At 44.4% G+C, this 26,725-nt stretch overlaps 1 protein-coding gene across 4 annotated transcripts in view; it reads right to left on the bottom strand.

Annotated features, from left to right (window-relative positions):
* LOC118392423 (muskelin) overlaps positions 1-26,725 on the bottom strand; it is a 43,605-nt gene that overhangs the window by 5,574 nt on the left and 11,306 nt on the right. The window contains exons 2-14 of one of the 4 annotated variants that reach the window (XM_035784405.2): positions 22,491-22,560; positions 20,704-20,846; positions 20,523-20,611; positions 20,242-20,351; positions 19,413-19,605; positions 18,936-19,013; positions 18,618-18,683; positions 10,399-10,511; positions 9,806-10,018; positions 9,202-9,423; positions 8,655-8,784; positions 1,008-1,155; positions 110-224 (exon numbers count right to left, since the gene is read on the bottom strand). In XM_035784405.2, the coding sequence (XP_035640298.2) occupies positions 110-224; positions 1,008-1,155; positions 8,655-8,784; positions 9,202-9,423; positions 9,806-10,018; positions 10,399-10,511; positions 18,618-18,683; positions 18,936-19,013; positions 19,413-19,605; positions 20,242-20,351; positions 20,523-20,611; positions 20,704-20,846; positions 22,491-22,560 (1,690 nt within the window). Of the gene's footprint in view, positions 1-109; positions 225-1,007; positions 1,156-8,654; positions 8,785-9,201; positions 9,424-9,805; positions 10,019-10,398; positions 10,512-18,617; positions 18,684-18,878; positions 19,014-19,412; positions 19,606-20,241; positions 20,352-20,522; positions 20,612-20,703; positions 20,847-20,996; positions 22,448-22,490; positions 22,561-26,725 lie in introns of those variants that run through there. The other 3 variants (XM_052460304.1, XM_052460303.1, XM_052460305.1) reach the window with 3 other exon arrangements.

Below are 26,725 nucleotides of genomic sequence, written 5' to 3' on the forward strand. Positions count from 1 at the left end.
TGTCTTCGTTCAGGTCTCTCTTGAAAAAGAAATGTTCTCAACCAGACTAATCTGGTTAAATAAAGGTCCACATTTTTTTTAAGCATGTGTGTGCGCGCATGTGTGTGACCTTGTGCATTTCATCGTAGACCAGCTGGTGTGCGAAGCGTGGACAGGGCTCCTCCTCCTGCAGAGCCTTACTGGGGTTCTCCTTCACCGCCTGGTCATTCTTATACACACACGACCTGCAGCGCGCAGGGGTGCGCGCACACACACACACACAGTACAACAAGTTAGTACGCACATAGCCTTAACCCTGAAGAGGAACACCCATTGTGTTTCTGTACCTTAAAAAGGAAACACGCCCACACACCCCGAAGCAAATATTGGAACACACTTCTAGACAGCCTCCTACAGAGAAACACACACACAGCTTGAGCCGTTACATTGACTTAATTTACTGGACACTCAGTAAAAAGAAGGACTGGAGAAAGCAGTGTACCGGAACCAGCGGCAGGCAGCACTGACAGCCTGTTCTCTCACAAGCACTGTTTCAACTGACCAAATTAGCTAGGCCAGAACAAAGACTTTCTCCATGAAGGTGCAGAGGTACAACACACACACACCCTCTGAAACACACCCTCTGAAAGAACATTTAGTTCTCTTTTGAAGGGCAGAGATTATGAAACTCACTTTCAGGTCAGGAAAGCCTTTGAAATAGGATGTTACTGGTTGACGATTGTATCAAAGTGTCTTACTGTGTGCGTTTGCTGGTGTGTGGGCGTGTTCAACTACACTTGTGGGGACCAGAAGTCTCCACAAGCATGGTAAAACATTTTGTTTGTCCCCACAAGATCAAATGCTATTTCTAGGGGGTTTTGGGTTAAGGTTAGAATTAGGTTTCGGAGCTAGGGTTAGTTTTAGGGTTAGGGTTAGGAGCTAGGGTTAGGGAAAATATGTGAATGGGACTGCAATGTGTGTGTCCAAATGGTTAGTTATACAAGACTGTGTGTGTGTGTGATTCGTACCAGTTGTTGCGTGCGATGTCGTAGATCCAGAATGAGTTACGGACGTTCTCTTCTCGTTTGTCCTTGTCCTTGCTGAGGCCAGACAGGACGTGGATCTCATTCAGCTCTGGGTCTATGGTGGCCCTTTGGGTAAAGCCCGTCATCGGCACTGTGGGACAAACACACATCAGAGAGAGGTTTAAAACATAGATTGACGATTCTGAGAAAACCGAGAGATAATAGCAGGCTACATTGAGATAACACACACACACACACACAGAGAAAATAGCAGGCTACATTGAGATAACACAGAGAGAGAATGGCAGGGATTCAGCATTTTTCCTGGTCACAGAATCGTGGGCTCTATGGTTATTTAACGCTATCGCACATTAAAGATTAAAAGACTTGGGATAGACCACAAAAGCAAAAGGCTGCTCACATAGCAACAGAATTCTCTGGAAACAAACAGGACACAATGCAAATGTATGTTTGTTTTTCTACGGATTTGCATTACTGACAGAACAGGATGTGTTTGCGGTCACAGTGTAAACAGTATGCAACTATCCATATGCATGTTGTTTTACCCCGATTTGCGTACATTGCTTGTCTAAAGCAATCCCCTGATTGCACATGATGCGTTTGTGGTCATGACACGTCACAGTGTATACAGTATGCTCCTATTCATATGTATAGCGCACATATAGGCCAAGTACTTCTGTTTGTGGCCATCGGCTGCTTATTCGTCACGTGTTTCAGTACTTGTAAGTAAGAAGCAAGTATAAGCTTTCGCAATGACTTCATAGTGTATCAAATCTATGTGGGTCATTACCATGGCAATGATAGTAAGAACAGTGTCAAACCAAAGAAGAGGTTGTGCTGGGAGGACATTTTTAATCACTTAGTACTACCAACTTGAACGAATACATTTTTATGGAACCCACCATATGCTTTCAAGGAAAATTAGGACCATTTCTCAAACAAGGTCCATAGACAGTTTGCCAAACAGCACACAACATTAATTATGCGACAACGTCCTGTTCCAAGACATTAAGCTAGGCATTAACTTCTGGATAAATAAAACAGGCCCCTAGGTCAACCAGCCTGTGTAACTTGAGTAGAGATTACAGACTGTTTTAGAGAATCAACAAAACAAAGAAGTTTATTTGAAGAACAAGAAAAAACCCACCAGAAGGACAGAGCCATTAGAGACTGTGCTCTGCCCTTCAGACATAGCTTTCATCCCAAATGGCACCCTAACACATATGCAGTGCACTACTTTTGACCAAAAGCTATGGGCCCTGTTCAATAGTACACAATATAGGGAATAGGGTGCCATTTGATAGAGCTTATTAGAGCACAGTTCTAAAATGGAAATGAACAGGAAGATGTTTCTGTGGTACCGGAGCAGAACACAGAGCAGTTGTGGCAGCGATAAACATTCGAGAATTATTACAAGAGCACTGTTTGGGCTTGCTACTTCCTTCCTGCCAAAATACATTGTTCTTTCTCGCTCCAACTCTCCTGTTCTTTTGCTCTCACTTGCTCATTCTGCATCTTTCGGCTTCTCCCTTGTCTCTTACTCGCTCTCCCTTTCGGCCTCTTCGCTCCCTCTATTTCTACTTCTGCCTCCCTCCACCTTCCCTCCCCATCTCTCGTTCTTGCAGGATGACACAGATGCGAGAGGCACCCAGACAGAGGTCCTATTAATACTCTGCCATCATCACGCCAGTCCAGTCCAGCTCTGCCCATCCAGAGATCTTAGACAATCTGTTTCAGGACAACAAGCATCTCTTTCTCTCTCTGCTGCCCTGTGCCTTTTAATGAGCTGCACTGAAAAGTCTGTCACATGTCACTTTAATAGAGGAACCATGAGATGGTATCTCCTACAGCCATCTACTGCATCTGAAACCACAGATTCTATTAGATTCTTTAGTGTAAGGGTAGATGAAGATATATGTGATGGGGAGTTCCGTAAAGGTAGTATCACTGAGTCACAAGCTTGAGGGGAAAAAGACGGATTAGGCTACACACAAAGCATCAGCTGATAGTGACTAAACGGAGTGCAACGTTGCGATTTGCTCAGGTTAGCATACAGACTGCATGTGTGTGTGTGTGTGTGTGTGTGTGTGTGTGTGTGTGTGTGTGTGTGTGTGTGTGTGTGTGTGTGTGTGTGTGTGTGTGTGTGTGTGTGTATAGGGTTGCAAAGGGAGGGTACATTACTGGAAACGTTTACCAGCAAACTACCAGAATTTTGTTATCTTTCAAGGATATAATTTATCACAAGACATGTACAGGCCCTTTTGGGTACTTCAGATTATCACAGGTGTCTAATCATCTCTGGCCCTCTGTGCGGCCTTTTATCACATGTAAAATATATGAAATAATGAACAAGATGATTTTTACAAAAACTATTGAATGACAAAGCTGTAAAACAATCCTAAATATAAACTTAGTGAATACCATTGGTGATTAATTTGTATGTGTGAACAAACACACACAGACACACACAAACAAAGCTCTGAAAAAAATTAAGAAACCACTGCAAAATTATCAGTTTCTCTAGTTTGACTAATTATAGGTATGTGTTTGGGTAAAATGAACATTTCTGTTTTTATAAACTATTGACATTTAGAGCATTTATTTGCTGAAAATGACAACTGGTCAAAATAACAAAAAAAGATGCAGTGTTATAATGAGTCTCGACGATTATTTCGCAAAAATCTCCGACAACATGCCCAATAGAACTACTAAGAAGTCGACCAAAACCACCACCCCTGTGGATGTGCATGAGGAGCTAGCTAACGTTAGCGAAGCTAACACCATTGCGGATCCAGGCACAATGGACCTGATGATTCAAAAGATGACTGATAACATTACTAAAGTGATCGATGCTAAGATAAGAACGGTCTTGGAAGCAATAGCAGGCCATTCAGCTGAAATACAGAGGGTTGTGAAACGTGTTGTTGAGGCGGAAGGAAGAATTGCTGCAGTGGAAACTTCGACTACATCTATGGACGCTAAGATAAAAGCACTTGAGAAACAGGTGCGCGAAATGGCGGAGCACATTGACGACTTGGATAATCGAGGACGCAGATGCAATATTCGTGTTGTGGGACTCCCGGAAAATTCTGAGGTGATCCTGGACATAAAACTCAATGGGGCATTCAATCGGTCAACACATTGGAGGGTGAACACAACCATTCTTAAAGACCATACATTCACATCATATTTTATTACAGAGTTTAAAGCATTTTTCTCTATTAACCTCTTCAACCTATGGGGGTGCTATGTCATTATTGGATAAAAAAATGTGCCCGTTTTAAGCGCAATATTTTGTCACGAAAAGATGCTCGACTATGCATATAATTGGCAGCTTTGGAAACAAAACACTCTTGACGTTTTCAAAACTGCAAAGATATTATCTGTGAGTGCCCCAGAACTGATGCTACAGGCGAAACCAAGATGAAACCTCAAACAGGAAATGAGCTGAATTTTTGAAGCTCTGTTTTACTATCGTCTCCTTATATGGCTGTGAATGTGCTGTGAATGAGCTTATGCTCTCTGCCGTTCGTCCAAGATGTCTGCAGCATTGTGACGTATTTGTAGGCATATCATTGGAAGATTGGCCGTAAGAGACTACATTTGCCAGGTGTCCGCCCGGTGTCCTTTGTCTAAATTGGTGCGCAATTCTCAGTGGCAATCATTTTACCATACGATACAGAGGGAGAAGCACACTTCCAGGAACGATACATCATTGAAGAGAAATGTAGAAAAACACCTTGAGGATTGATTCTAAACAACGTTTGCCATGTTTCAGTCAATATTATGGAGTTATTTTGGAAAAAGATGGTCGTTTTTATAACTGAATTTTTGTATTTTTTGGTAGCCAAACATGACGCAGAAAACGGACCAGGATCCGGGTTGGCTCGACGCAAGAAGTTAACTCTCAATCAACAGATAACCCCTCGCTCTTTTGGGAGACCTGTAAAGCGTATGCCAGGGGTCTGATTATGTCATACACAGCTACTAAGAGACAGAAAAAGCGAAAAAAGCTAAAAATGTTAGAGGGTGAATTAGGAACTAAAGAGAAGGACTACATTAACTTCTTGCGTCGAGCCATCCCAGATCCAGGATCGTGACTACAGCCTCAAGCTCATTACCATAACGCAACGTTAACTATTCATGAAAATCGCAAATGAAATGAAATCAATATGCTAGCTCTCAAGCTTAGCCTTTTGTTAACAACACTGTCATCTCAGATTTTCAAAATATGCTTCTCAACCATAGCAAAACAAGCATTTGTGTAACAGTATTGATAGCTAGCGTAGCATTTAGCATTAGCATTCAGCAGGCAACATTTTCACAAAAACCAGAAAAGCATTCAAATAAAATAATTTACCTTTGAAGAACTTCAGATGTTTTCAATGAGGAGACTCTCAGTTAGATAGCAAATGTTCAGCTTTTACAAAAAGATTATTTGTGTAGACAAATCGCTCCGTTTTCTTCATCAAGTTTGGGTAAGGAAAAAAACGAAAATTAAGTCATTAAAACGCAATTTTTCCCCCAAATTAACTCCATAATATCGACAGAAACATGGCAAACCGATGTTTAGAATCAATCCTCAAAGTGTTTTTGACATATCTATCGACGATAAATCCATCGTGGCAGTTGACATTCTCTTCTGAAGAAATGGAACGGCGCATGGACCTAAAGATGACGCAATAATGTCGACACAGGACACCGGGCGGACACCTGGTAAATGTAGTCTCTTATGGTCAATCTTCCAATGATATGCCTACAAATACCTCACAATGCTGCAGACATCTTGGAGAAACGACACAAAGGGCAGGCTCATTCTTGGCGCATTCACAGCCATGTAAGGAGACATTGGAACACAGCACCTTCAGAATCTGGGGCATTTCCTGTATGAAACTTCATCTTGGTTTCGCCTGTAGCATTAGTTCTGGGGCACTCACAGATAATATCTTTGCAGTTTTGGAAACATCAACGTTTTTTCTTTCAGAAGCTGTCAATTACATGCATAGTCGAGCATCTTTTCGTGACAAAATATCTTGTTTAAAACGGGAACTTTTTTATCCAAAAATTAAGAGCGCCCCCTATCTCGAAGAAGTTAAAACGCCCACTCCTGCCCTATTAATGGAAATATCGTTAGACTCTCTCCTAACACAGGACGCTGAAAAGAAAATGAGATTTGTCAGGCAAAAGCTATATGAACATGGCGATAAGCCAGGAAAGTACTTGGCATACCTAGCTAAAAAGAGGGCTGACTCTCAGTCAATTTCTACTATTACTGATTCTGATGGTAATCTTTTATATGAAAATAAATTGATAAGTGACTAATTTAAGAAATGTTATACAAACCTTTATGCCTCAGAACTGCCAAAGGATGCACCCAAATTAATGGAGAACTTCTTTTGGAAGATTGAGCTCCCTACTATCTCCGAAGAGCAGAGGTCCCTCCTTAATGCCCCTATTACCAAGGAAGAGATAATGTTCGCAATTAAGAATCTGCAAAATGGTAAGGCCCCAGGACCAGACGGGTTTTGTAGTGAGTTCTATAAAGAGTTCCATGGCCTGATCCTTGAGCCATTGCGTGATATGTTTAACCACTCATTTTCAAATGACCAACTCCCTCAAACGCTGAGAAAATTCTCAAAAAGGGAAAATGTCCAGAGTCTTGTTCCTCGTACAGACCAATTTCCCTTCTGAATGTGGATAGAAAATTGCTTTCTAAAATTCCAGCCACAAGATTAGAGGACTCACTGCCACTAATTGTGAAAGACGACCAAACTGGCTTCATTAGGGGCCGTAAGTCATGCAACAATGTCAGGCGCCTTCTTTAGACTAGTTGAGTATCTGGAGCATCAGCATTTCTGGGTTCGATTACAGGCTCAAAATGGCCAGAAACAAAGAACTGTCTTCTGAAACTCATCAGTCTATTCTTGTTCTGAGAAATGAAAGCTATTCCATGCGAGAAATTGCCAAGAAACTGAAGATCTGGTCAGCTCTATTGAGCTGTTGTGGGAGCAGCTTGACTGTATGGTAAGTAAGAAGTGCCCATCAAGCCAATCCCAATTTATGGGAGGTGCTTCACGAAGCATGGGGTGAAATCTCTTCAGATTACCTCAACAAACTGACAACCAGAACACCAAAGGTCTATAAGGCTGTAATTGCTGCAAATGGAGGATTCTTTGACGAAAGCAAAGTTTGAAGAACACAATCATTATTGCAATTTTTTAAAAGTTACATAACCATGTCAACGTCTTGACTAAACTCAGCAAAAAAAGAAACGTCCCTTTTTCAGGACCCTGTCTTTCAAAGATTCTTTGTAAAAATCCAAATAACTTCACAGATCTTAATTGTAAAGGGTTTAAACACTGTTTCCCATGCTTCTTCAATGAACCATAAACAATTAATAAACATGCACCTGTGGAATGGTCGTTAAGACACTAACAGTTTACAGATGGTAGGCAATTAAGGTCAATTGGTAGAAGAGACTCACAGCAAGAACTGGCAAATCTGGTGCAGTCCATGAGGACTGAGATGCACTGCAGTACTTAATGCAGCTGGTGGCCACACCAGATACTGACTGTTACTTTTGATTTTGACCCCCCCTTTGTTCAGGGACACATTATTCAATTTCTGTTAGTCACATGTCTGTGGAACTAGTTCAGTTTATGTCTCAGTTGTTGAATCTTGTTATGTTCATCCAAATATTTACACAAGTTTGATGAAAATAAACGCAGTTGACAGTGAGAGGACGTTTCCTTTTTTGCTGAGCTGATATGATAACTTTGGTAATTTATGTTTGAATATATATTTATTTATTAGACAGACAGACAGTATCAGTCAAAAGTTTGGACAAACCAACTCAAAGGTTTTTCTTTCTTTCTTTTTTTAAAATACAATTTTCTACATTGTAGAATAATAGTGAAGACATCAAAACTATGAAATATCACATATGGAATCATGTAGTAACCAAAAAAGTAAAAGATCCATCCTGAAAAAGGACGTTTCTTTTTTTGCTGAGTTTATCTTTTCTATTAATTATCAAAATTACTGAAGGTTCCAGTAACTTTGGTGAAATACCAGTAGCTTTGCAACCCTGTGTGTGTGTAATAGAAAAAGTAGAGGATGAAAGAGTGTGGTTCTGTGAGAGAGTGAGAATAAAACCTAAAGAGAAAGTGAATTGTGAGAGATTGAAACAGTGTGTGTGTGTGGTGTGAGAGCGCAATCTAATTAAATGTTCCTGTGGTTTTGCTAAATACCACAATAATACGGGGGTGGGAATTTCTAAGAACCCCACTTGCACATGACAAAAATGCTATTCTCAGAAGCTGATGACATCAACTGCTCACTTTCTAATCACAGCAAGCAATTATGAATTCCAACTTTGTAAAGAAACGCACTACGGCCACGCTACTGGATTCTCTGTTGCCCTGCAGAATGGTCGGAATCCAGGGTGCAAGTGCATCGTGCTGAAAGCAGTAAAGGGGACTTCTAAATGAAAACCTAAATAAGTTTAGCCTTGCAACACCCTTGGCATTAGACCTGCCAATCTGACATCTGACCAGATCCATTTGGAACAAAATGTTGGCACTAAACAATTAAGGTGCCGGTTGTACTTTACTAAGCGGACAGTCTTACCCATGCCGGAGTCCTTCTTGGTTCCGTCTGAGATGATCTCCACATGGTCCCCGTCCACGTCGTAGCTGAAGAAGTCATTCAGGTACGTCTTTGACCTCTGACCTCCGAACACATACAGACAACGATTCCTCTGGAGAAAGGAAGGGGGGGATGAGAGAGAGAGAAGAGCAAAATCTAGTTCATGCCAACACTGAATGGTTTACATTCTTCTGTGAAACAAGATAATAGTCTGAACAATTTTCCTTGGCTTCATAAACGTCCTGAGAGTAAAATTGGTGCATATTTGTTCTGTTATGTCTTTTGCTTTCTCTAAAAACACAAAACAGAAAGCGGTGAATTCTGAATGCTTCAGTCATGATTGTGTGGGTATTGATTTGTTTCGGTCAATAAATCATTCTGGTGTTTGTGCTGAATTCTACAAAGAATGTCACTGCAATGTTGCCACATTGTGTGTTGATATGTGTGAGTGTATGAGCACAGTTCAGCAACATCCAGGCAACATTACCCTAACATCAACATCAGTCATGGTACTACTCCCATAACTCACAGTGTGGAAGAGCATGCAGTGTCCGATGCGTGACTGGACATCCTCAGGCCCAGCGTTGCAAGAGTCTTCTCTGAGCAGGCTCCAGGTTCCGGCCTGGCAGTGGAAGGCATATAGCCCACTGAACTGGGGCTCGGACGTCCTGCTGTCCTCCACACTGCCGTTACACATCAGAATCCGACCACCAAACGTATATATCATGTGCTTCTCCGAGTCCATACACATCTATAAGGAGAGGAAGGATGAGAGAAAGGGAGAGAAAGATTGGGTACGAAGAGAGAGTCATGAGATTCAACATTTGGATTTCAGTGTTGGGCTTAGAGCAGTGGAAAAAATATGCAAAAATCCTTGGTATTTACAGATCAATTTTTAGCTTAAAAAGTGGGACAGGAGGAAAATATGTCAAGACTATAGCCGGCTAAGTCTTCATCATCAGTGCTCTGGTCTCACCTCCAGATGGCTAAGTAGACCAATTATTTAACCAACAAAAACTCTGTAACCTATTTTTAATGAGGCCCAAAGTGTTTAAATTCACTCCTAGCCAGTTTGGTCCAGTTTGGACTTGTGTGTGATACAGCTGTGTGAGGGGGCGAGATAATGGGGTAACCTGGTGGTCAAAGACGAGCTTGGGCCCGCCGTCAGCTGACGTGTCCTCGCTGAGCAGTGTCCAGGTGTTGGCATCGACGTCGTAGCGGTAGAAATCACTCTTCAGAGACTTGCTGTTCCTTACGCTGGAGTCTAGGTAGCGGCCGAGTGTGTAGATCTGCCGCCGCTGGCTGTCGATGCACATCTTGTGACAGGACCGCGCACTGGGACCACTCTGGGAGAGGACAAAGGGGGGGTAAGCCATCACACCAACTATCTATAAAACAGGAGAATGAGACGACTCGGCCCCCTGCTCCCATGTGGTGACTTCGTTGCTACCATTTACTGGTTGATATCCAGGTCCTAATCAGAAACATTACGCCTTTGTTATATTCTCCTATAGTGAAACTTTCAACTATTATCTTCATTATAATCATCCGTTAGATAGACATTACCTTCACCTTGACCATCATGATCATTTCTATAAACAATTTAGTGTTTTCTGCACATTCAGCAGCTGTAACAATCAGTATGGACCATTTAACAGTGTTGTTCTGTGTCACCATAACTCCTCTTTTCCACCATCCTTCTGTCTTTCATACATCTTGCTCTCACCTCCTTCTCTGTGTCTCTGGAAATGCAGACCCACTGGTTCTCCTGAACACTGTAGGCCCAGAAGTCAGCCAGGTCCTGTGTGCCGTCCCAGCCCCCAAAAAGATACACCGTCTCTGTAGGAAACAGGGAGCCAACGCTGGTCAACACCTGGGATGCATTCAACATGACTGAACTACTCTGGTGCCTATACTGAAACACCAAGAAGACTACTGCAAAGCAAAATGGTCCTGAAACTATCCCTTCACACTCAAACCTGTATACTGGTTGAAAATGGCAGATTTGGTCACTGATAAGCACTATTGGAATGCAGTGGCTATACAGTAACATGCTGTACAAGACTTCAGAACTCAGGGTCTCCACTACAGAGCTGCATGGAATTCAACTAACAGGCGTTGTAAACAGCAGTTAAGCGCAACAAGAAGATACACCCGCCCCTCTCGCTAATTGGGCTACTTTTGCACATGTTTAATCAGAGAGGGGAATATTGTAGATCAAGAGGACTTGATTTGTTTTGAAAGATGAGACGTTGATTATAAATACTGCTTTGATGTCATACAAGCAAACCACACACCCACAAGTCCAAATGTGCGCTTTGCTTTGCCATATGACGAAATTCAAGTCCTTTACATTATCAACGTTTATGATCGCTATATTTGATGTACAGTTACAAGGATGACATGGCATCATACCCTGGGTCATTTTTATCAGAAGGTGCCCGTTTGTCACATTCTGAAGAAAATTAGCAGCAGAACACGCACCTGAATGTACTCAATAATCCATTCTATGCACACCAAAATGACTATCCTTTCTCTGAAAAGTGCCGTATGAAAGCCTAACACGAAGATAGTGTTTTATAACTTAGCTAGTCATGTTGGCAAGAGAATAAGCTTTCAAAATTGTGCCAATCTGACACAGAATGCAATTTATAAATGGACCAATTCTGGATTGCGAAAACAATAATTGTGTGATGGGGATGGAGGGCCGTGCTTGCTTCAATTCTTCAACGGTACAGCTAGGAGAGCTAAAAAACACACCTAATAGTTGAAAACTCTTTCCTTGAGCCATAAAAGTGAATTGAAATGATTTAGTAACTGAGCACACTTCGGAGAGCTGTGTGGCCACTTCCATACACCAGTTAGACGTCTTAATCTAACGCTTGACTGCTGTGTCCTCACCTTTGGTCCGATAATTTCCCCTTTCAATTGCTACCATGAGTGTAAAGGGTTAGGGAGTAGAAAAAGGCTATTCAAGAAACACTTAGACTACATACTGCCATACTGAGTGCAATCATGAGAATTTTGGGAGGAAATCATCACTTCAACTGTAGTAAACAGAGTTACATTCCATTCCAGAAGTCCTGAAGAACCCCTGAATTGAGTAGCTTGAGTGCGTAATTAACACAGCGGTGCACAGTTTCAATGGGCCGTAACCATGGCAAATCAGCAGAGCAGCACACAGGGGTAATGTTTGCATGGCGTGCAGACTGTGTGGAGGTTTTTGTAGGTTGGGGGGGGGGGTTACTCTAGGTCATCTGGATTGGCCAAAAACACAGTACTCACGTGTCTGGGAGCCTGAGAGACAGACCAGGGAGATGCAAGGCTTCTCACAGCCTGTATACACACGTGCACAATACAAGCCTTTGTCTTTACAAACCCCTACAGGCAAGTAAGCCACCAAAACATTACAGAGCACTAAAATAACCACTGTGTCTTCTACAAAACAGCTTTAAAAAGGCAATAATATGTCTTATACGCCCACAGCAGTAGAAATCCACTTTTTCCGAGTTGAAAGACGATCGCAAGAGCTTACCAACGACATTGGACAACACAAAGTCAATAAGTCATTGTTTTAATCAAAGTAGAATATATTTGGGCTTGAAGTGACAACCCCAAACTGCCCACTTCGTGCCAATGCTGTGTCCTTTCCTATGAAATGACGTGAACACATTTTGATCCAAGATGGCGTAGCAGTCGGACGTATGTTTTGTCTTGTCCCGTCCTGTCTAGTGTAAATATAGTTTTTCGTTTTTTTTTCTGTATATATTTCGTACATATTTTAATCTCATTTTCAAACTAGAGCTGAATATACTCTCCTGCAACCCGCATCACCCAATGTGGTACGGATCCGCCTTTTCTATACTTTACTTTAGAACCGGAGCCACCATCAGAAGCTAGCCAGCTAACTAGCTACTAGCTCGTACTCAGTTAGCCATTGCTAGCGGTCTTCTAAGCTAACTAGAACACCAGCGCGACATCAACCCAGAGCATATCAGACTGCTCTTTCTCTACCACATCTCCGTTCCTACCGCAAGCTCTGAACCTTTACACCGGATCATCGCAACTAGCTAGCTGCAATTCCGAGTGGCTACTCCTGGCCAACGTCTCTGGCCCAAAACAAGCTACAGTTAGCCTTGAGCTAAGCCCACCTCCCGACTAGCCGAAGAGGCCCAACGATACCTCTTTTGCCAATTGGCCTGGACCCTTTACTGCCGACACGGAGCGCCGCCGATCCATCACGACTGGTCCGCCGACATAATCGTCCGAGGTGGTTTCAACAGGCTTTTTCGTTGCGACATCGCCAAAGATCCATCTGCTGGCCAAGGCCCGAGAGCTTTCTGAAACGCTGTGTCTCCAGCTCACCCAGCGCACTAGAGCTCCTGTAGCATAATCCTGGGCTACAATTACCCGGGCCCACGACCGGTCTGTCGATGTCACCGCAAGAAGAGGAATAAACAGACTCACCCCATCGCGACGTCCCCCAAAGGTTAGCTCTCTAGCCCTCACTATCTCCCTACTTGCTATTCGGCCTGCTAACGGCTAGCTTGTCTAGCCCGGGCCTACGAACTGTTAGCTTGTTAGCACAGGCCTGCTAACCATCTGACTCACCTCATCCCAAACACTTCTGAACCCATTTACTTTCTATCTCTCTTTGATTTTTATTTGTTTATACCTTCCGGAAACCTGCCTCACCCACTGTGATACGGATTCGCTATCACTTTTAATTTTTATTTATTTTTATGACACACTCAAGAACCTCCAGACGCTAACCAGCTAACTAGCTACAAGCTATTTAGTCATTGTTAGTTTAAAAAAAAAAAAAAAAAACCTGGATAACACTCGCCAGCCCAGCTTCCCTGCCCATCCACCGCTGCCCCCTGGACACTGATCTCTTGGCTACATAGCTGACGCACGCTGGACTGTCCATTAATCACGGTACCCCATTCTGCTTGTTTGTTTATCTGTCGGCCCAGTTGCCTAGTCAACGCCATTTTACCTGCTGTTTGTTGTGCTAGCTGATTAGCCTCGCCTACTGTTTTTAGCTAGCTTTCCCAATTCAACACCTGTGATTACTGTATGCCTCGCTGTATGTCTCTCCCAAATGTCAATATGCCTTGTATACTGTTGTTCAGGTTAGTTATCATTGTTTTAGTTCACAATGGAGCCCCTAGATCCACTCTGCATACCCCTGTTACCTCCTTTGTCCCACCCCCCACACATGCGGTGACCTCACCCATTACAACCAGCATGTCCAGAGATACAACCTCTCTCATCATCACCCAGTGCCTGGGCTTACCTCCGCTGTACCCGCACCCCACCATACCCCTGTCTGCGCATTATGCCCTGAATATATTCTACCATGCCCAGAAACCTGCTCCTCTTATCCTCTGCCCCCAACGCTCTAGGCGACCAGTTTTGATAGCCTTTAGCCGCACCCTCATACTACTCCTTCTCTGTTCCGGGTGATGTGGAGGTAAACCCAGGCCCTGCATGCCCCCAGGTACCCTCATTTGTTGACTTCTGTGATCGAAAAGTCTTGGTTTTATGCATGTCAACATCAGAAGCCTCCTCCCTAAGTTTGTTTTACTCACTGCTTTAGCACACTCTGCTAACCCTGATGTCCTTGCCGTGTCTGAATCCTGGCTCAGGAAGGCCACCAAAAATTCAGAGATTTCCATACCCAACTATAACATCTTCCGTCAAGATAGAACTGCCAAAGGGGGCGGAGTCGCAGTCTACTGCAGAGATAGCCTGCAAAGTAATGTCATACTTTCCAGGTCCATACCCAAACAGTTTGAACTACTAATTTTGAAAATTACTCTCTCCAGAAACAAGTCTATCACTGTTGCCGCCTGCTACCGACCCCCGTCAGCTCCCAGCTGCGCCTGGACACCATTTGTGAATTGATCGCCCCCATCTAGCTTCAGAGTTTGTTCTGTTAGGTGACCTAAACTGGGATATGCTTAACGCCCCGGCAGTCCTACAATCTAAGCTAGATGCCCTCAATCTCACTCAAATCATCAAGGAACCCACCAGGTACAACCCTAACTCTGTAAACAAGGGCACCCTCATAGACGTCATCCTGACCAACTGGCCCTCCAAATATACCTCCGCTGTCTTCAACCAGGATCTCAGCGATCACTGCCTCATCGCCTGTATCCGCCACGGAGCCGCAGTCAAACGACCACCCTCATCACTGTCAAACGCTCCCTAAAACACTTCTGTGAGCAGGCCTTTCTAATCGACCTGGCCCGTGTATCCTGGAAGGACATTGACCTCATCCCGTCAGTTGAGGATGCCTGGTCATTCTTTAAAAGTAACTTCCTCACCATTTTAGATAAGCATGCTCCGTTCAAAAATGCAGAACCAAGAACAGACACAGCCCTTGGTTCACTCCAGACCTGACTGCCCTCGACCAGCACAAAAACATCCTGTGGCGGACTGCAATAGCATCGAATAGCCCCGTGATATGCAACTGTTCAGGGAAGTCAGGAACCAATACACGCAGTCAGTCAGGAAAGCTAAGGCCAGCTTCTTCAGGCAGAAGTTTGCATCCTGTAGCTCCAACTCCAAAAGTTCTGGGACACTGTGAAGTCCATGGAGAACAAGAGCACCTCCTCCCAGCTGCCCACTGCACTGAGGCTAGGAAACACGGTCTCCACCGATAAATCCATGATTATCGAAAACTTCAATAAGCACTTCAACGGCTGGCCATGCCTTCCGCCTGGCTACTCCAACCTCGGCCAACAGCTCCGCCCCCGTAGTTCCTCACCCAAGCCTCTCCAGTTTCTCCTTTACCCAAATCCAGATAGCAGATGTTCTGAAAGAGCTGCAAAACCTGGACCCGTACAAATCAGCTGGGCTTGACAATCTGGACCCGCTATTTCTGAAACTATCTGCCGCCATTGTCGCAACCCCTATTACCAGCCTGTTCAACCTCTCTTTCATATCGTCTGAGATCCCCAAGGATTGGAAAGCTGCCGCAGTCATCCCCCTCTTCAAAGGGGGAGACACCCTGGACCCAAACTGCTATAGACCTATATCCATCCTGCCCTGCCTATCTAAGGTCTTCGAAAGCCAAGTCAACAAACAGGTCACTGACCATCTCGAATCCCACCGTACCTTCTCCGCTGTGCAATCTGGTTTCCGAGCCGGTCACGGGTGCACCTCAGCCACACTCAAGGTACTAAATGATATCATAACCGCCATCGATAAAAGACAGTACTGTGCAGCCGTCTTCATCGACCTTGCCAAGGCTTTCGACTCTGTCAATCACCAAATTCTTATCGGCAGACTCAACAGCCTCGGTTTTCGGATGACTGCCTTGCCTGGTTCACCAATTACTTTGCAGACAGAGTTCAGTGTGTCAAATCAGAGGGCATGCTGTCCGGTCCTCTGGCAGTCTCTATGGGGGTGCCACAGGGTTCAATTCTCGGGCCGACTCTTTTCTCTGTATATATCAATGATGTTGCTCTTGCTGCGGGCGATTCCCTGATCCACCTCTACGCAGACGACACCATTCTATATACTTTCGGCCCGTCATTGGACACTGTGCTATCCAACCTCCAAACGAGCTTCAATGCCATACAGCACTCCTTCCGTGGCCTCCAACTGCTCTTAAACGCGAGTAAAACCAAATGCATGCTTTTCAACCGATCGCTGCCTGCACCCGCATGCCCGACTAGCATCACCACCCTGGATGGTTCCAACCTTGAATATGTGGACATCTATAAGTACCTAGGTGTCTGGCTAGACTGCAAACTCTCCTTCCAGACTCACATCAAACATCTCCAATCAAAAATCAAATCCAGAGTCGGCTTTCTATTCCGCAACAAAGCCTCCTTCACTCACGCTGCCAAGCTTACCCTAGTAAAACTGACTATCCTACCGATCCTCGACTTCGGCGATGTCATCTACAAAATGGCTTCCAACACTCTACTCAACAAACTGGATGCAGTCTACCACAGTGCCATCCGTTTTGTCACTAAAGCACCTTATACCACCCACCACTGCGACTTGTATGCTCTAGTCGGCTGGCCCTCACTACATATTCGTCGCCAGACCCACTGGCTCCAGGTCATCTACAAGTCCATGCTAGGTAAAGCTCCGCCTTATCTCAGTTCACTGGTCACGATGGCAACACCCATCCGTAGCACGCGCTCCAGCAGGTGTATCTCACTGATCATCCCTAAAGCCAACACCTCATTTGGCCGCCTTTCGTTCCAGTACTCTGCTGCCTGTGACTGGAACGAATTGCAAAAATCGCTGAAGTTGGAGACTTTTATCTCCCTCTCCAACTTCAAACATCAGCTATCCGAGCAGCTAACCGATCGCTGCAGCTGTACATAGTCTATAGGTAAATAGCTCACCCTTTTCACCTACCTCATTCCCATACTGTTTTTATACTGTTTTTATTTATTTACTTTTCTGCTCTTTTGCACACCAATATCTCTACCTGTACATGCCCATCTGATCATTTATCACTCCAGTGTTAATCTGCAAAATTGTATTATTCGCCTACCTCCTCATGCCTTTTGCACACATTGTATATAGACTGCCCATTTTTTTTTTGTTCTACTGTGTTATTGACTTGCTAATTGTTTTACTCCATGTGTAACTCTGTGTTGTCTGTTCACACTGCTATGCTTTATCTTGGCCAGGTCGCAGTTGCAAATGAGAACTTGTTCTCAACTAGCCTACCTGGTTAAATAAAGGTGAAATAAAAAAATAAAAAAATTTCAGGGCTGGGTTTTACATCAAATTGTACCACCCACCAGTATTGCATTGTTTACTAGTCAGAAACACCTGCAAAGTTTGCAAGTCGTAACTAAGCTGAGCAATATAGAGAATATTTGGCTACAATTACATTTTAAAACATTGTCAGTTCCGGTCTGGTTAATGGGTTGGGTCTCCCACAGACACCAATGCAACAGCAGCTGAGTCTGGTCTACTTACTTCATTGACTTTTGTTGAACCAGAAAGAAAGAAAACAGTGAGTGGGGTGTCTCGCGTCCTCTTCCTTCTCTGGCTACAGCTTTTAACCATAGGCAGTCAAGTGTAGGCTGAGCCATGGCGCAAATTCAAATAGGGGGTACAAATGTATGTTTTTGCACCTCCACTATCCATTCATTGGATAAATTGTCAACTTGCACTTATTTAGAATTGCGTGTGATATGATTGCATTTTGGAATCACGCTCCCTGCAAGATGAATGGTTTTGAACACACTCCACTGCTTTGATTGGTGCTGCTAGAAATCAAGTGTCCACGAACTTGTTTATCTAGCTTGTGCTGTCGTTACATCAAGTATTAGTGTTTTGTGTTGGATGCGCTCAGGGTGTTGTTACATATCATTTGCGGCACGCAGTCATTGCAGCCTATCATTTCACCTCCACTAGCTGTGAGAACTATGGCAAGAGCCTACCAAAGGTTTCCCCGTGTTCATTACAATGTAGAAAAATGTGTCTCTAGTCCACACCCTTCAATAGTTGGCAGGAACGCAACTTTGGTCTTAACCAGTTGGATAAACAAAACAGCCTGTACCGCTCAAAATGGTCCTAAAGCACACCGTATCAAGATAAAACTGTTAGCATGCTCATCTTATTCTTTCCATTTCTATGGCAGATTCCCAGCCAGCCAAACAGATACTGACAAAGACACTGCTTGGTTTTCCCCAATTGTTGTTATTTGTCCACTCCATGTGGAAAGCACCCACGGCATTCCCACCCCCAATTCTTGAATATGTATTAGCAGCCTGCGTCATTCTGCAGAGGTGGAACCTAAACGTCAATTTCTGCTAAAGGACCAGAATGACATCGCCCTCTGGTGGGGGCCTTTAAGGCCAGTTTGTAAAACACATTTGGAAGAGGAAGAATTCCAGTTGAAGTAATCGGCGACATTATAGGGGGTGTTGTCTAGGTGTGGTTTTAGCCAGCATGCCTCACCTGTCTGAACATCGATGACCATCTGATGACCTCCCCTCATCCCTGGTCTGTTGTCATCCTCATTACCTGGAGAGAGCGATGGGAGCAGGAGAAAGGGGTTGAGGGAAAGGAGGGAATAAGATGTAGGTGAGGGATGGAGTGTTGAAGGTAAATAGAGGAGCAGAAGAGAAAGGGGGGCGGGGGAAAAAAATGGATTAATCGCTATAGACCGGTAGTGTACAGCATACCATAGCATTTTGTTAATGAGAACACATTTCCTACTTGAGTAGTTTGTCTCACTGTTCATGTCATCTGGGCTTGGCTCTTGGGCGGTTGTACCTTTGTTACTCTTGGGGATGATCTGACTCCATCTTGGCTTGTACTCTTGCTGGCTGATGTACTGGTTAAATAAACCGTCTACAGAGGAAAAGGTCAAACACGGGAAGATTGTCCAGATTATTTTAGCCAGGAGACAGAAGTGAATAGTTGTTACCTTTTCAACCTCAAAAAGAAAGTATGATGTCAGGATGACATTGCAACGCCCTGTGGTTTCAAATCAATCTAATAAAATGAAAAGGTAATGTATAGATACATGGTTTATATGGGTCTATAGTGTAAATAATGAATCACTATGGTATCCACTGAATTTATGAGCTAAATATAAGCCGAGCTAGGTTTCAAGATCGCAATCATGGAATGGTAGAGGTCTGTAGTTAGTATGATGATTGAGGTCATGTAGTTGTATTGAAGTTGATGTGTACAGGGCAGTAGGTCCAGCCCCCATCGGTCTTTCTGAGGAGGTGTGGGTGTCAGGACCTTTGACGGCTTTGTCGATGAGCTCCTCACAGGCATCAAAGTCTCCCCGGAGTACCAGGCGGTCGTGGAGGTGTGTCAGCATTTGGTGTTCCAACGCGATGCGTGTCTTCTTCTGCAGCGACTCAAAGGCCTCTGTGTAGTTATGCTGCCGGAAGTGCTTCAAGCACAGGCGGATCGCTTCCTGTTCCCGGTACTAGAGGAATACAGGGGAGGGGCCAAGGGGGTGGGAGGGAACAAACTCACTGTAATATTGGCTCCATCTTTGTTCAATGTTTTACATCACAAATGTTATACTTCATATTGTGGTATATCAGACCGTATACCAAGGGTATGACAAAAAAAAATGTTTTACTGTTCTAAATACGTTGGTAACAGGTTTATAACAGCATTAAGGCACCTCAGGGGTTTGTGGTATATGGCCAATATACCATGGCTAAGGGCTGTGTCCAGGCAATCCGAGTTGCATCGTACCTAAGAACAGCCTATAGCCATGGTATATTGGCCATATACCGCACCTCATCGGGCCTTATTGCTTAATTATAAACTGGGTGGTTCGAGTCCTGAATGCGGATTGGCTGACAGCCATGGTATATCAGACCGTATACCATAGGTATGAGAAAATATTATTGTTACTGCTCGGATTACGTTGGTAACCAGTTTATAATATCAATAAGGCATCTCTGGAGTTTGTAGTATATGGCCAATATACCATGGCTAAGGGCTGTATCCAGACACTCTGCAAATACCACACCCTCTCTGGCCTTATTGCTTAAGTAACACACTCTCCCTTAACCAACTGTGTATGTGAGCGTCTCAGAGGCAGGCTCACCTTGCTGTACCAGTTAAGGCAGGGCTGAACTACATCTGGTTCCTCTATGCCATGCAGCTCAATGTACCAGATACTGAAGTTAAAACTGGGCCCCCAAGACATCAGAGGCACTGAGAGAGACAAAGAGAACGGTCTATAATTTAAGTCATCAACTATTTCACCAGTTTGACTTATTTCCATCTCCAGCCATGTAGCATCCCTTCACTCTATCATTTAAGCTGGACAGAGTCTGTACAACACGTAGGCCCAAGCCTTGGGCCCCATTCCATTTCCAAACTCACCTATTTTAACAAATCTGCAGGGAAACATCTGTTCGTCGATCTTGTGTTTCAAGGTGAAGGTCTCCTTGTTGTAGTCATTCTTCAGGCCACTGCAGAGGAATAAATATGGTACAGACAGGAAGGTAGGTTATTTATACAATAAAGAATAACACTTCACGGTCCCTCTGCCCTCGCCCATTACCTGGACAGGAGTTCTGTCATGTTCTCTTCGCTCATCCCACCAAACACTTTGAACTTCTTCAGGTTGCACACATGAGTCTTCTCATACTTCCCAAAGGTGATGCTTTGAACGATCGCTGGCCTTTCCATTTTCAACATTAAGTACTGGAGAGAAAATAGAGGGGAGAATCTGATCAGCGGTCTCTCACAATAACTCATAACGCAGTGTCCGATCTATATTATCAACACATGACACTGCAGTTTTCATTCTACTGCTCTCCGAACATGTTTCACAACACTGCAGATGGCACAGACCACAGAGGAGAGCTGCTGTTCACAGGTCATTGGAGTGGTAACTAGCCTGGGCATATCTGCTACCGACAGGACAGGGCACTGGCCTGAGCGCTCTGGGAGAGACAGAGGGGATAGAGCAGCACAGATGGAACATCGATTAAATCTGCTTTCCTGGAAACCAGGCAACCCACAATCCCTGGAGACCCATGTTTCTACAAATCCTGTGGGTTTAAATGGCTGTGTGAGTGAGCAATAACCACCCACTACCAGAGTGCATCTGCTGGGCTTACTAATGGGTCCTCTGATACGGTTCCATCTTCAACAGTTTTCATCAATAATAAAGGAAGACATATTGCATCTCATTAGGTTATCGCCTAGGGTACATTTAACACAGAGGGAGATTACTCCTAGGCTTGGGTATATCGATCTTTCTTTTCCAAAACAGTCCTGTCCCGTCACCTAAAAACATGGCACACTTGATAATGAAAAGAACCGTATCTCAATGATTTGTCGTTTCTTGTTGCCACAGAAACCATTATAAAATATTTAAATGAAGACTCCATCTTCATTTATTGAATAAAAAAAAATAAGCTTTGCAATGTGGTATAGCTTTATCATTTGTTCAGTATAATTATTTTCATGGCTTTACCTCTCCACAACCTCCATCTCTTTGAAAGGATAAAAGGGGTTGAGAGTTCAACATCTTTATTGTGTGAAAAGTATTTGACTTAAACAGATGCAGTGGAGTTTTGCCTCTACCACACTTGAATGTCTAGATTAGGTGGTTAAGACGGACATGCTTAGTTTCCTCTTGCAGCAAAAACAAACTTTTAATTTCCTCTGCCCGTAACCACAACACAGTCAAACACGCTACGCTGGGCAACATCCTATTCCCAAAAGAGCAAATGCAAGATGCATACTGAAGATGCGTGCGTTGTCAGCTGACACTTCAATGGGGCAGAAGTCTGCGGATTTTATGACTGGATGGCCAGATAGCAGTTTCTTGTCATTGTTGGTAGCTATGTGGGGAATCGTAAGTGACTCGTTTCAACTAGTTTAATATTTTTCTTGAACTATACCACGTCTTGTTTTGAGGTGTTTTGCCTGATTTCATGTCAATGCTAAAAAGGCTCAAATTCACTAGCTAGCTATCCAACAAGTGTAACAATGTATTTGAGAGGCAACATGTGCACATTGTGCAAATGTATTTATGTTTTCAATAAATTCTGGAGACTAAATATAGTTTACATGTCGTCAATCTAAGCCAACGCAGTCTGTTTTGCCCCATAGTTGAATGCTTTTGTTGCTAGACAACCAACCCGTCTATTAGGCGCTACTATTTTGCAGCCACCAGTGAATTGAGAACATGGATGTTGTATGCAACTGGGCACAGACCCTCTACTGAAGAGCCCCATCCCAAGACAGGTAATGCACAAGGCATGGAAGGTGTGTGAGTGACAGGTAGGCCTGAGTATGAGACAGGTGTCTATGTGGGCGGGGCACAGCAGACGTTACCTGTGGAGGGTAGTTGCTCTCAGACGACCACCTGGAGGACTGGTCATTGGGTTTGTCCACCAAGATGTTTCTACACACAGAAAGGGAAAGATGGGAGAAAGGACATGTTTCAGCCAACATGCAACCATTTGTTGTGAGCAAAGGGATAGGGTAATATCCATGTCAAAAGGACCCATGAGCACCACATGTGCGGGGAGTTCATAGCAGCATATCAAATTGAGAGTCAAAAAAAGCTAAGTGTGTATATTTTGGGGAAATGAAGGCATAGATACATTTTCAACCATTTTAAACCATTTTTTTTTTCAACCATTAGGCATAAGTACTGGCTTTGATTTTTGGTCAAACAGAAGGAAAATGGGTCTTCGATGGATTCTCTGGTACTTTCGTATAGGCAAAAGTGGTCCCTGAAAATGGCATACTACGTCACATGTATGTGCAACATGTCACTGCTCTCTCACTCGCTCTGCCGTGCGGGTATCTTGTACCGTTGTGTATCTTGCTTGCTGTCTCATATGGTGAGGGGCTGAAGCTCATTGGTTGAACACGAATTGCTAGGGGGCAGATCCACTTGGGGGAAAATAGCGCAGCACAGCTTCCAGAAAAACAGTTCCTTTCAAACTAGGAATTTCGTGGCTAATTGAAGTGAGACAGTGATTCTGCATGTATGAACTAAACATTGACACATCTATCCCAAAGCAGGAGGTTTAAGTAGTTGCTAAGGTACCGAACATGTCTTTAAAAAGGTATTAGAAATACATCAAAACACAATAATATTATTGAAGTTAAGAACTTATATCAACACACATTTAGTTTAGGAGAAATTAAGCTTAAGAAACATTGCCTTGTGCCTTGTAATTCTGTTACCAAAAACCCACATATCTTTAAGATAGCTTCTAATTTCTCTCCTGGGGTTGACATTAAAAAAATAAAAAATAAATGTTAAACTTGTCTGAAAGCTCAAGACCCCAAATCCCCCCCACACACACACACACTTTGCAAAATAACATTCACTGTCACTGGTATTGACAATGGAAGGATGCTGCTCTCTGATCCCATGTATTATACAGTAAACTGGCAACCTGTCATTCGGGGCACGTGGTGCAGAGCCTGCTTTGAGCCCCACATTTTTTGCATGTTATTGTGTCACTGGAAACCATTATTGGAAACCATTTATCCGGAGGCTGCATTCATTGTAGCTGGGGATTTTAACAAAGCTAATCTGAAAACAAGACTCCCTAAATTTTATCAGCATATCGATTGCGCAACCAGGGGTGGTAAAACCTTGGATCATTGTTACTCTAACTTCCGCGACGCATATAAGGCGCTGCCCCGCCCCCCTTTCGGAAAAGCTGACCACGACTCCATTTTGCTGATCCCTGCCTACAGGCAGAAGCTGAAACAAGAGGCTCCCACGCTGAGGTCTGTCCAACGCTGGTCAGACCAAGCTGACTCCACACTCCAAGACTGCTTCCATCACGTGGACTGGGACATGTTTCGTATTGCGTCAGATGGAAATATTGACGAATACGCTGATTCGGTGTGCGAGTTCATTAGAACGTGCGTCGAAGATGTCGTTCCCATAGCAACGATAAAAACATTCCCAAACCAGAAACCGTGGATTGATGGCAGCATTCGCGTGAAACTGAAAGCGCGAACCACTGCTTTTAATCAGGGCAAGGTGTCTGGTAACATGTCCGAATATAAACAATGCAGCTATTCCCTCCGCAAGGCTATTAAACAAGCTAAGCGTCAGTACAGAGACAAAGTAGAATCTCAATTCAATGGCTCAGACACAAGAGGCATGTGGCAAGGTCTACAGTCAATCACGGACTACAAGAAGAAACCCAGCCCAGTCACGGACCAGGATGTCTTGCTCCCAGGCAGACTAAATAACTTTGAGGACAATACAGTGCCACTGACACGGCCTGCAACGAAAACATGCGGTCTCTCCTTCACTGCAGCCGAGGTGAGTAAGACATTTAAACGTGTTAACCCTCGCAAGGCTGCAGGCCCAGACGGCATCCCCAGCCGCGCCCTCAGAGCATGCACAGACCAGCTGGCCGGTGTGTTTACGGACATATTCCATCAATCCCTATACCAGTCTGCTGTTCCCACATGCTTCAAGAGGGCCACCATTGTTCCTGTTCCCAAGAAAGCTAAGGTAACTGAGCTAAACGACTACCGCCCCGTAGCACTCACTTCCGTCATCATGAAGTGCTTTGAGAGACTAGTCAAGGACCATATCACCTCCACCCTACCTGACACCCTAGACCCACTCCAATTTGCTTACCGCCCAAATAGGTCCACAGACGTTGCAATCTCAACCACACTGCCCTAACCCACCTGGACAAGAGAAATACCTATGTGAGAATGCTGTTCATCGACTACAGCTCGGCATTCAACACCATAGTACCCTCCAAGCTCGTCATCAAGCTCGAGACCCTGGGTCTCGACCCCGCCCTGTGCAACTGGGTACTGGACTTCCTGACGGGCCGCCCCCAGGTGGTGAGGGTAGGCAACAACATCTCCTCCCCGCCGATCCTCAACACAGGGGCCCCACAAGGGTGCGTTCTGAGCCCTCTCCTGTACTCCCTGTTCACCCACGACTGCGTGGCCACGCACGCCTCCAACTCAATCATCAAGTTTGCGGACGACACAACAGTGGTAGGCTTGATTACCAACAACGACGAGACGGCCTACAGGGAGGAGGTGAGGGCCCTCGGAGTGTGGTGTCAGGAAAATAACCTCACACGTTTCCGGTTCCGGGTTGGAGCGAGCGGTCGCATTCGCACTTCGCTCTGCAGGTTGTATAACTTTTTCATTACATTTCATTATAGTACAACGGTTGATTTGTCTAATCTTAGCAATTCTTCTTAGCTAGCTACATAGCCGTCCTTGTATCAGAGATAATTGCATAATTATCGTATTTCGTCGCCCTAACGTAGCCTTCACTGCTATTCGCCCAGGAGCTAGCAAGCGCTAGCTAACGCACACAGATTAGCATCACTGTAGTGCTATTCACTCAACTGTACGACTTGATTAGTCTAGTGTTAGCTAGCTACATAGCTGTCTTTGTTTCCAAGATAATTGTGTAGTTTAGTGTGTGTAGCCTTGGAGTGATTATCTTAATTCACTGAGGTTCGCTAGCCAGCTATTTGTCGTCCTTAACGTAGGAGACTCTGCTAGCTAGCCAACAGCTAACAGCTAACAGCTAGCCAACAACAACCCGGTCGCATTCCGCTTCGCTCCACAGTTAGTATCACATTTTCATTTCATTTCATTACAGTACAACGGTTTGATTTGTTTGATCGTAGCTAGCTACATAGCCGTCTTTGTTTCAAAGATAATTGTGTAGTCTAGAGCGATTTCCTAGGTTAGCTAGCCAGCTATTGTCGTTCTTTTAACGCAACGTAACGTAAACAACACTGCTAGCTAGCCAGCTAGCCCCCGATTAGCAGCACTGTAGAAACTATTACACTCAACGGAACGACTTGATTAGTGTAGTGTCAACAACGCAGCCACTGCCAGCTAGCCTACTTTAGCAGTACTGTATCATTTTAATCATTTTAGTCAATAAGACTCTTGCTACGTAAGCTTAACTTTCTGAACATTCGAGACGTGTAGTCCACTTGTCATTCCAATCTCCTTGCATTAGCGTAGCCTTTTCTGTAGCCTGTCAACTATGTGTCTGTCTATCCCTGTTCTCTCCTCTCTGCACAGACCATACAAACGCTCCACACCGCGTGGCCGCGACCACCCTAATCTGGTGGTCCCAGCGCGAACGACCCACGTGGAGTTCCAGGTCTCCGGTAGCCTCTGGAACTGCCGATCTGCGGTCAACAAGGCAGAGTTCATTTCAGCCTATGCCTCCCTCCAGTCCCTTGACTTCTTGGCACTGACGGAAACATGGATCACCACAGATAACACTGCTACTCCTACTGCTCTCTCCTCGTCCGCCCACGTGTTCTCGCACACCCCGAGAGCTTCTGGTCAGCGGGGTGGTGGCACCGGGATCCTCATCTCTCCCAAGTGGTCTTTCTCTCTTTCTCCCCTTACCCATCTGTCTATCGCCTCCTTTGAATTCCATGCTGTCACAGTTACCAGCCCTTTCAAGCTTAACATCCTTATCATTTATCGCCCTCCAGGTTCCCTCGGAGAGTTCATCAATGAGCTTGATGCCTTGATAAGCTCCTTTCCTGAGGACGGCTCACCTCTCACAGTTCTGGGCGACTTTA

Source organism: Oncorhynchus keta, chromosome 13 (genome assembly GCF_023373465.1).
Source record: "Oncorhynchus keta strain PuntledgeMale-10-30-2019 chromosome 13, Oket_V2, whole genome shotgun sequence".
Taxonomy (NCBI): domain Eukaryota; kingdom Metazoa; phylum Chordata; class Actinopteri; order Salmoniformes; family Salmonidae; genus Oncorhynchus; species Oncorhynchus keta.